Source organism: Elephas maximus, chromosome 5 (genome assembly GCF_024166365.1).
Source record: "Elephas maximus indicus isolate mEleMax1 chromosome 5, mEleMax1 primary haplotype, whole genome shotgun sequence".
Taxonomy (NCBI): domain Eukaryota; kingdom Metazoa; phylum Chordata; class Mammalia; order Proboscidea; family Elephantidae; genus Elephas; species Elephas maximus.
Window position 1 is genome coordinate 80,167,465 of NC_064823.1, and position 11,280 is coordinate 80,178,744.

Sequence of the window (11,280 nt, forward strand, 5' to 3'; positions counted from 1 at the left end):
TGCTTTACTTCTCAGGAATCTTGTGCAATGCAGTAAATTAATCGTCTTGACAGTAATTCAAACAGAAAAAATAAAAATTCAAGATTCTGAATAGGCTTCCTGAGTACAGAGGCTTTTGGTCCACTCTTTTTTCTTCCAACAGCAGGTATGAGTAAATTTCATGGGCACTCTTAATAAGATTCACAAAATTTATATTGGCATGAAATTGGTTCATTTACAAACAGATAAAACGAATGATAAAAGCATTATGTCTTGTGGTGAGGAGGGGGAGTCTATCCTGGCTTTTAATAGATTTTTCTACTATTTTTATAAGAACCAATGTGTTTCTAATTTTCTTTTCAGACAGTTCTGATGGCCACCTAAGTCCAAAGTTAGAGGGGGTCCTACCATCTGCACCCCTTTTCAGGACTCAGTTGCTTCAGTGTCCAAAAAAACAACAATTTCTAGTTCTGTGTCTTAAGGTACCCTGGTGGCTTGGTGGTTAAGAGCTCGGCTGCTAACCAAAAGGTTGGCAGTTTAAATCCACCAGTCATTCCTTGGAAACCCTATGGGGCAGTTCTCCTCTGTCCTGTAGGGTCGCTGTGAGTTGGAATTGACTCAAAGGCAAGGGGGTTGATTTTTTTTTTTTTTTGTCTTGAGGAAGGACTCAGTGCATAAGGCTGCACAGAGGAAGACCTAAGCTGGTGATGTTATCATTTGGTCACTCATCTTTCTTCGGTCTTCACTGCCTCTGCTCTTTGGGGACTTAATTTGAGCTTGAACAAAATCAACTCCCCCGATCCTTTTCTCACCCCCCTTCTACTCTACTGAATCCTGAACGATTCTACCCTGTACATTTTCATTGTCTTCCATCAATCAATTTCCAGGTAAACACATAGATAAGAAAGAATCTGTGGCATCTTAAACTGGAGTTCAGGGGCTGTTGTGTTGTTTTCACCAGCCCCTGACTCATGGCAACCCCACGCACAATAGAAGGAAATACTGCCTGGTCCTGTGCTATCCCCATAATTGATTACAGACAGGACAGTTGTGATCCACAGGAATTTCACTGGCTGATTTTCAGAAGTAGATCACCAGGCCTTTCTTCCTAGTCTTAGTCTGGAAGCCCCACTAAAACCAGCTCAGAAATACACACCTCCACTGTCAGATGGGCGGTGGCTGCGCGTGAGGTACATTGGCCAGGAAGTGAGCCTGGATCTCCCATGTGGAAGGTGAAAATTATACCACTGAACCACCAATGGCTCTAGGGTGCAGGGGTAGATAGAGCATAAGATATATAAAGAGCTGTGTAGTAAATATGCATGTGTCTTGAAGAATGTACTGCATGATCTGGTCACTTCCTACCTGCCCAGCCTCACACCTGTCCACTCTCTCTACCCCACCCTAAATGATAACGTCCCAGCTACACTGGATTTCTTTAATCTGCTCTCCCTTCCTTCCAGAGTTTTGCACATGCTGTTCTCTTGGTCACAGCTACTTCCTCACCTCACTTTCCTTGCTAAGTCCTATTTCTTACTCATCCTTCAGAGAAACTTCACGAAAGCAGCATGGACTACATCTCAAGTACTTCCGATTATAACCTCAGCATCTGCACACAGAAAAAACACAAGAGATATCTGATAAAAACAGATGGATTAGAAAGCCAAAAATGATTACTGATGGGTTAGGGTGTTGAGGGTATTTTGAGTTCCAATTTCTAACCTTTCCATAATATTGTGATTTACTTCTTTAAGAAAAAAATGAGAACGTATGAATTAGATTTATAATTATTAGAAGAATCAATTATTGAAAACAAGCAGGAACAACTTGAATGAAATCACTAGGATAGGCAAGTGTATAGAGACGCAAGGTTATTAGAAGTTGCCAGGGAGAGTGGGGGTAGGGGAAATGGGCTCACTGCTTAGAGGACACTGAGCTTCTGTTAAGGGTGATGGGAAAACCTGGAAACAGCAACTGGTGATGGCTGAAACGTGATAAGCATAACTAACGTCACTAATTGTGCACATCAAGAATGCTGAAATGGAAAATGATTTGTCACATATATTTACCACAATTAGGGAAAAAAAGGCAGGAACAAAGCTCCCACTTGCGAGATACCCAGGATGTTCTTTTTGGAGCATGAAGCCTCTCCTAGGCTCTACCTCCACCTGGCCCCTCTATCCAGGGGCAGATTACCCAATAAGAACAGTAAGCACATACTTACTAATCTGTAGTGAACAACTTCACGTGGTTTTCACCACATCGTGAAAACCACGTGAAGTTGTTCACTGCAGATTAGTAAATAGTACAAGTAAGGCCGTGCTTACCTTGCTCACCGGGTAATCTGTCCCTCAGGGGTTGTATATTTGAAAAAAAGACTTTGAATCTGTAGGAAGGTGCTGTGGGGTTGGGAAAGAGACAGATGCTAGCCATACTTACAAGCAGAATCTTTGATGAGGTGAAAAAATGTGAAATTTCTCACTACAGATCAGTAAGTAAGCACAAGTAAACCTGGGCTTGCCTTGCTTATTGGGTCATCTGCTCCTGCCTCTATCAATGCATCACACACCATCCCGACCATCACAGCTCAGCAGGTAGACAAAATGTGTCCCTACAACTCAATGCCCTGTGCCCTCTGACTTGGGCAGTGCACTCCAGGCATGACCACACTCACTGGCACTGGTCCTAAAAAAACCCAACCCAGTGCCATTGAGTCGATTCTGACTCAAAAAAGGTGGCACCATAAAAGAAAGGCCTGGCGATCTGATTCCATAAAAATTACAGCCAAGAAAACCCTATGGGGCACAGTTTTACTCTCTAACACATGGGGTCACCATGAGTCAGAATCGACTCTGTGGCACTGGGTTTGGTTTGGTTTGGTTTGAGTACCTGAGTTTTAGTCACAGCAAGGGATGGACTACTGATTTCTACCTCAAGCCAGGCCTGAGAAGATGCAAATTTTATTTCGGATCACCCAACAAATTCTTTTTAGAAGCTTGTCTGTAACACCTTAGCCCAAGTATCGATTTTACATTCAACAGCCGCTGCACTGATGGGCTGCCATGGTTCAGCTTCACTGACCCCAGTTGGGACAGATCTAGCTAAGGCTATGAAAGTCTGTTCCCAATAAAATGATAAAATCCAAGAACACCCCCTTTCTCCTTACTTCTGACCAAGCTTAAAAAAATAATAATAATAAGCTTAAGGTCCCATAAAAAGAAACACAGGCACAGAAGACTCTGATTGTAGCCTGCTCCACACAGTCTAAACGCAAAGATCATTATCAGCTGTGGCATCATCAGTGGCTATAAACACTGGGTCTTTTGGCAATCAATCAAAGTAGGCCATCCAAAATAGCAGTCTTACAGTTATTCGTTCCTTCGTCTGGACATAGACAAGGCGTGGCCCCTGCCAAACACTGAGCAACCATTTCCTCCATTATAAGTGTCCAAATGGTCAGGTACAGCCCATCCAGGCACAGTTGGGTCTGTAAGTGGCAATTTATAAGAGATGGGTTACGCTTGCTATAAATCTCAAGAAGCTGATAAAAATACACTAACAATCTAAGAGCTGTCATCCCAGCATGGTGGGATATGGGTAGTTTTGTTCTTTAATTCTTTGGGTCTATCCTTTCATTATAATGTACACACATAATTTTTAAATAAGATATTTTAAAAAGTTAATCTACAGTTTTCAAAAGACTCAAACAGGAGGGAATCCTGTACCTTAAACACTTCTTACATTCCTTAGTAATTGCTTATAGCACCTCAATGTGTATAATTTGCTGTTATTGACTAGAGTTCTAATTTTTAAAAACCTCCCCCTAGATGACAGCCCCTTTATCATTTAGACGACCCTCCCCTGGATCTTTTTTCAGCTTCACCAATCTTTCTCCAAGCACAACAGCCAGGGCCCTCCATTAAGGACGACATCCTCAAGTCACAGAAATGGCAATTTTGTAACAATGGGAAAGAATGTTTCATTGTCAGTATCTCCCTCATTGAAGACCAGGCCAAATCTTCAGGAACTCTCTAGAAGGATCTCCTGACAGTTGAAGATCCTTCACTTGAATTACCATTGTTGACCCGGCAATGGGCACATAATTCCCTTTTTCCCTAAATGCTTTACATACTCCACTGAAGTTGTCACTTGAAGGTACATGCATACCAAATGTCTCAGAAAAGAATTCTCACTCATTTCTTTTTAATCTTACTCCAGACAAGCAGGGAACTTCTCCCTTACGCACTGCTATATCCCCAGCACCTCGAACAGTGCCACAAACCCAGTGCTGTTAAGTCGATTCCGACTTATAGCGACCCTATAGGACAGAGTACAACTGCACCATAGGGTTTCCAAGGAGCGCCTAGCAGATTCGAACTGCCAACCCTTTGGTTAGCAGCCGTAGCACTTAACCACTACACCACCAGGGTTTCCCTTGGCACATAAGTGCTCAATAAATACTGTTTAAGGAGTGGATGAGTGAATTTGGCTTTTCTTTTTCTTCTGGCTCAACACATAAAAGAACAATTAAACATGGTTCTTAAAGGATATCATAGGGAACTCTCTGCCATCGAAAAAGTTCAAACACAAACGTTCTGTTAGCAAAAAAAAATATTTCTGCATGGGGGAATACGCTGAACCAAATGACTTCTGAAGTCCTTTCAATTCCTAGACTCCATGCTTTGATAAACACCTCACGTAAAAATGACACACTAAGTAAAATAACCAACCACATAAAGGCTGGTAAGAATAAATTACGCCTAAGCTCTGTTTAAAATAAATAGCTGTCCTGGGACCTGGATGCAAAAATACTGATTCATCCAAAACACGGACACATCCCTGGGGGGAAATGCTCTTACTGGTTATCAGTTGCACTCTGGAAATAGCAGATGGGCTTACTTCAGGGTCTACTCAGGGCCAAGTCCTAAAGCCACCAGTTGGCAAAATAGAGAAGCTAGGGGATGACGAAAACTGAAATAAACATTAACTGAAGCTTTTATTTTCCAGCCAACAAATGAAACATGAACTGAATTTAGTTTCAATGTTTAAATGATTATAACCGAATATAACCACTTTATAAGACAGATAATACTGCATTTGATATAAAAAGATTTTTGCACTGTACAATGCCACATTTATCTGGGATATTACACTAAGACGTTTAATTCACGAATGTCTAAAACTGGATGGGGAGATAGTTTGTAGGAAAAGAAGGTATCCTCATGTTTTTCTAAATAACTTTTTAAAAACCTAATTAAATGAGTAGACCCAGAAAGTTCATTCATACATAAGTCAACTTTGGAGTAATTCTTTTCCCTTAGCACACCCTTCCTTTCTTTTGTTCAAATCATAGAATAGACAAGGGGACAGGAGAGGCAGAAATAACACTAAGGATGCAGTACAGATCCCTTAGAGCTGGGTTTGAGCTGGGTTTAGGGAATCTTCTGCATTCACTGGGACTGTTTTAAAGACATATGGGCTAAGATAAATGCAGGATCCACAGTTAAAACAGTTACCCAGTGAACAAAGGGAACAGTTAAACAATGCCAGAGAAAGGTTATCACAAATCTTCTGTGCTATATTAAAAGACTCTTCAACTTTGTAGTCAATTCTTGATCACCCATACCACAGCTTGGTCAAAAAGGTTTCTGTTTTTAAATTATAAATTGTTTTTAGCTGCCAGGTGGCGTCCGCCCCCAACTCATGGTGACCCCATGTGATACAGAGTAGAATTGCTCCATAGGGTTTTCCTGGCTGTAATCTTTATAAAAGAAGTTCACCCAGTCTTTCTTTTGAGGAAAGCGTAAGTAACTCTAGGTAATTTAATATTCACTGACAACAGAAAATGTGTAATCAGCCGCTTCCTTCATACACACTTAAAAAAATTTTTTTTTTTCTTTTTAAAAAGATCCCTATTATTTGAGTGATGGAAACCCTGGTGCAGTAGTGGTTAAGTACTACAGCTGATGGCTGCTAACCAAAAGGTCAGCAGTTAGAATCCACCAGGCACTCCTTGGAAACTCTATCGGGCAGCTCTACTCTGTCCTATAGGGTCGCTATGAGTCGGAATGGCAGCGGGTTTGGTTTTGGTTTTTTTTATTATTTGAATGAGAAAGAGAGGTCTTAACACAAGAATTCTGTGGGATTAAGCTCACATCTGGTTAGCAGACCTGGTGTTGAAAATGATTATGGCCGCACAACTAAATCTTAAATCCACATGCTGTTCCTATTTAACTGACATACGAACCTAACTAATTTATAGAAAATGTGGGGCAAATTATTTCTTCCACCTCCCCCAAGCTCAAGAATGCACCACTAGCAGTACGTGTTATTGAAAAAGACACTCCACCCCACCCCCCCTCCAAAAAAAAACCACTTTCCATTCCTAGATGCTTTCCAATTTATCTGAAGCAGATATTGGTAGTTATCTGAATCTGTACCCTGGAAATAAATATGGGGGGGGATTTAACCAGATAAACTTCATCTCTCTGGACCTTTCCACAAAATAAAGGGATTATCCCAGAGACTATGCCAATTCTCTCAGTAACAATAATCCATAATCACTAATTATCAACAGCACAATTTGTGTGACAGAGGACATGTGAATTCTCAAGAGTTTGTTACGAAATAATTAGAGTTTAAAATGTCTAAAAGACCCACAGTTACACTTCAGTACGATCCCTGCACATTTTCTGACCGTGGAGGGCATCTTTGAAAACACGGCGGCAAGCCAAACCACCAAGCCGCGTTAAAACACGCAGAGCGACCCCGTGGATTTTCTACTTTGAGACGGGAAAAGACGGGTGTATCTGGGGAGGACTTAGAAGACCGAGGGAAGAGCCGGGGAGTCTCAGAAGCACAGCCTCGAGTGCCTGATGTTTCTGAGCTGCTCGTATCTCCGAAAGATTTTCGTCTACGACTACAAAACCTCTCCAGCCACCACCTGCAGCGGCACAGTGCGGGAAGGGGAAGTCGAGAAAAGACAGAGGAGGAAGGAGATAAACGGAGAGACCATCATTGCCGGAGGCGCCCCCAAAGCCCGTCCCGCGAAAGTGGACTTTGAACATCAACAAAGAAAACAGAGAAAGAGGACTCCGCCTTTCCCACCCAGCGCAGCCCCCTTCAATAAACGGAAAGGCCGTCGCCGCCCCCTCAACCCCGCCTTTCACCCAGGGATGCGCAGCACTGACTGAACCGCACCCTCAAAGTCCGGCTTCCCTCTTGGCCGCGTTGCGAGTCGGAGACGGAATCCAGGACGCACGCCCAGGAGGCGCACCCCTGCCCGGCCCCCCAGTCCCCAAACTCGGGGTCTGAGCTTCCCCCTCCCTCGTTCCATCCCTCCCGGGCGTGGGGCACCCGATTCTCCACGCACCCGCCCGCCCTTCCTCTTCCTCGCGTCCCCGCCTCCTCGGCCCACCGCCCCCGGCCTTCCAGCCGCAGAGTATTTCAATACTTCCACCCACCCGGACAAGGGAGCCTTTTGAAAACTTTGTGTGTGTATCTAGGGCTTTTGTCCACATCCTGGGCAGGGCCCGTCACCAGGGTGGGGGCTGAGGGTGTCTGGGATCTCACAATGCACTGGGGAAGCCACCACGGAAAATCCACCCTTTTATCTTTGACCTGCTTCTACGACAGTATAATACACCACGTTTCGGTTAACAATTCCCATACCCTGACCGCCCCCTCGGCGCGGGGAACCCGGGAGGAAATCCCCGCACCCGGTGCCTTTCTCGACTGTCACGAGGGAAAAGGTGTGCGCGGGGAAAGAAGGGCAGCTGAGAAACACCGTGGCTAAAATAATCCTTTTAAGGGGGAAATAGGAGAAGGGGTCCTTTTTCTTCCAAATCCCGGGAAAAGGGGTGCGACGAGGCAATACACTGTTGCATTACGTAGTAGCTGAGCCTCTGGGTTCACCTTCCCCTCAGCCCAGACACGCGCCCAAATTCATGCACACACCCAAAGCCACAGCAGCCGCGATCTCGACCCCCGCCCGGGTCCCCCATATCTCCCGCCGGCACCCGCCCCAAAGATGGACCACCCGGCGCCGGAGGTGCAGGGGGCAAGGAAAGGGAGGCCCTAGCACTCACAGACGGTCTTCCCACGGCCACGGCCATCGCGGCTTCGGCTCCGGCTGCGCCCGGGTGCTCTCCGGCGACACTAGCTGCTGCTGCTCGGGCTCCGGCTCCGGCACCAACTCGCCTCCCCCGCGCCTCGCTTGCGGCTGCGCTCTGCTTGCGCCCGGCTCCCGCTCCCAGCCAGCGGCATCTGCTCCCCCCACGCCGCCGCCCCTCCCGCTTTATTAGAGCAACATGGCCACCCGCCTGGAAGGGACCATTTGCTTCCCCAGAAAGGGGTGTGAGTCTGCGCGGCCGGCCTGGGAGGGAGGGCGGTGGGCGGGCTTCAAGCCGGGACTAGCCGGCCCTGGCCGCAGGGCTTGTCCTCGCCGAATGTACCCGCCCGCCCCGAAGCGACCCTTTCCCGGGCCACTGAGACGCCCACAGCAGGGTGCGCTAGCCGCTACCCCCGGGTCCACAACGTGCTGGAGTCCGAGTAAAAGCTTGGGCGCCGAGGTCCCAGCCCCGGTTCTGGCCACGCGTTTTGCGAAGCGAGCAGCTTGAAAGGCTGCAGAGAGGAGAAAGGGAGGCTGGGGAAAAACAGGTTCTCGGGGAGAGCATCTCACGGAAAGTTAGGGGAGAGCACGTCCCACTCTGAGGAACCGGCTTGGAAGGGGCTGAGGGTGGCCAGGGAGAGTGGCCGAGGTGAGGTAGGCAGGCCCACACAAGGCAAAGGTTGCCCCTCCACGCGACTTCCCTTCGTAAGGGAGAAACTAAAAGGCGGACAGGTGGAAGCTGTCACTGTAGTGTGCGGCGGGGTAGAGGACCACATTAGAGAGGAAGAGGCCATAGTAGTTTCTGCTGCGGATGACCTAGCCGCTGCCTACTTGGGAGGAAGAAAAAAAAAACGCCCCCGCTGGAGAATTAAGGCAGCTGTTGACTGCTCTAGAGCGTAGGGACTGAGGCCTCCCCAAGGTGTAAGTTGAAGAGCTCGGCGGTCACACTTGGGGTCTCCGAGACATTTTTTGATCGCTGGAGACACTCGACCACCCCGAGGCTCGCACTTCGGGCTGCGACTGGGGTCGCAGGGAGTAGGGAAAGCAGCGTCAGCGACAGAGAGGTGACTACTGAGTCTGTGAACCTGGGAAACTCCTCAGCCGTGGGTTAGAATTTCTCCAGCAGATGGTGGGGTGTTGACTGCGTTTCTGCGTGGCCGGCTGAAAAGCGGGGTCCGGGTGCGTGCGGAATGACGCTGTGCCTGGGCAAAGGCTGGGCGGCGAGGTGTGTCAGAGGTGTTGCAGATTCCCGCGGCCCCTCGTGGGACGGGAGAGGGGAGACTACGATGAGGAGGTGATAAAGGATAGCGACCGACAGAGACAAGGTACCCACTGGATTGAAGCGTAGGCAGTGTGGGGAGGCGGTGAAAGACTGTGACCAGCTCACGGGATTGCGCCCTCAGGGACAGCCAAGGCCTATTGAATTAGGTAAAAGGCAAATTGCCTCTTTGGACTAGGGCGCCTCAGAGTCTGACCTGAGACTCGAAATGCCCAAGTCTCTTGGGGCCTTGCGTTTTCTGCTCCCTCCCCTCGGTCTCCGTCTCCAAAGGGCCGCTAGATTCAAACGAGCCGGGCGCCTTTGGCTAAAGCTGAGTAGCCTCTGGGCACAGGTCCAGCCGCTGGGTTGCCCAGGGAGGTGGGCAAGGGTCCCGAAGCCACCAAAGCTGAATTCCACCAGCGGGACAGCGCAGAACGACGGGGGGGCGGGGGGGGGGGCGATGAGAGTGCGGTGGTGAAAGAAAAGTGAGGGTCTCTGACTCGGGGTGGGGGCCTGCTTAGTCTGTGGGCCACCCATACTTGCAAAGCACTAACCTCTCAAGTTTTGACCAGTCCTCCTCCCTTCCCCCAGCCCTCTTGAAGTCTTCTGAGGGCAGGGACCACCATTTTAGGCCAGTATGTTGAATTAAAATTACCACGTAGATAGGTGTTATGCAAACGAAGGGGAAAAGAAATATTTTCATCTGCATCTCTGTGGGTATGGGCATTTTAGTCCTTCTCCTATACAGGGAGGATTAGGCTGCCGTATTGCCCGTGAACAAGAAGTCTCATTTATGCCATGTGAAAACACTGGCTCCCCCTCTGCCAACTGGATGGCGGGGCCAGTTGCCAACAAACTCTCCACTTTGTTGTACTGACCAGAGCAGACTGCAGGATTTTTTATGTAAATATGTATTTATTTGTTGCTTGCTTATAAATGTTTATATTGAAACTCAGCTGATTATAAGGATATGTCATCTCTACCTTTGTGGGTAGATTAGTTTATTCTAATTACAAGAGTTTACAGTCACTTATTCCAACATCTCATTTTCTTGAGGAAACCCTTCTAGGATAAAATCACTGATCATTTAACTAGTCTCTGCTTGAATCTTTTCATTGACTATGAGTGATGCCTTAAATTCCTCCTCTCCCTTTTTTGGCAGGTAAGGATAAATATATTTCATAAAAATATAACTTAATTACTTTTGGCCAAGGGATACTATTCATGTATGTCAATTACTTCTCATTATGAAGTAATTTGAATACTCACTCTTCAGCCACACTACCAGTTGCCGTGGAGTTTTTTCCAACTCATGGTGATGTCGTGTGTGATTTTTCTAAAGGAGATCACAGGCCTTTCTTCTGAGGTGCCTCTAGTCACCAGGGACAGCTAGATTGAATACCTAGGTTCAAAATCCCAGCTTTACCACCTCCTAGCTGTGCAGCGGAAGCCCTGGTGGTGTAGTGGTTGAGTGCTACGGCTGCTAACCAAAGGGTCGGCAGTTCGAATCCGCCAGGTGCTCCTTGGAAACTCTATGGGGCAGTTCTACTCTGTCCTGTAGGGCCGCTATGAGTCAGAATTGACTTGACGGCACTGGGTTTGGTTTGGTTTTGGTTTAGCTGTGCAGCCTTAGGCAAGTTTCTTAACCTTTCAGTGCTTCAATTTCTTCACCTTTAAAATCTGTTTAATAACAGTTCCTTCCTAATAGTGTTGTTCGGAGTCCCTGGATGGTGCAAATGGTTTACAAAGTTCAGCTGCTACCCAGAAAGTTGGAGGTTCAAGTCCACCCAGAGGCAACTCAGAAGAAAAGCCTGGCCATCTACTTCCAAAAAATCAGCCTGTGAAAACCATATGGTGACACACATGGAGTCACCATGACTCAGAATTGACTCAACAGCAACTGGTTTTTGGTAATAGGATTGCTAAGGAATTA

At 47.0% G+C, this 11,280-nt stretch overlaps 1 protein-coding gene across 2 annotated transcripts in view; it reads right to left on the bottom strand.

Annotated features, from left to right (window-relative positions):
- Window positions 1-8,256, bottom strand: part of SEPTIN11 (septin 11) — a 131,624-nt gene extending 123,368 nt beyond the window's left edge. For both annotated transcript variants that reach the window (XM_049885970.1, XM_049885969.1), the window contains exon 1: window positions 8,067-8,256. In XM_049885970.1, the coding sequence (XP_049741927.1) occupies window positions 8,067-8,093 (27 nt within the window). In that variant the 5' untranslated portion in view covers window positions 8,094-8,256. The remainder of the gene's footprint in view (window positions 1-8,066) is intronic.
- Between the last annotated feature and the right edge of the window lie 3,024 nt (window positions 8,257-11,280).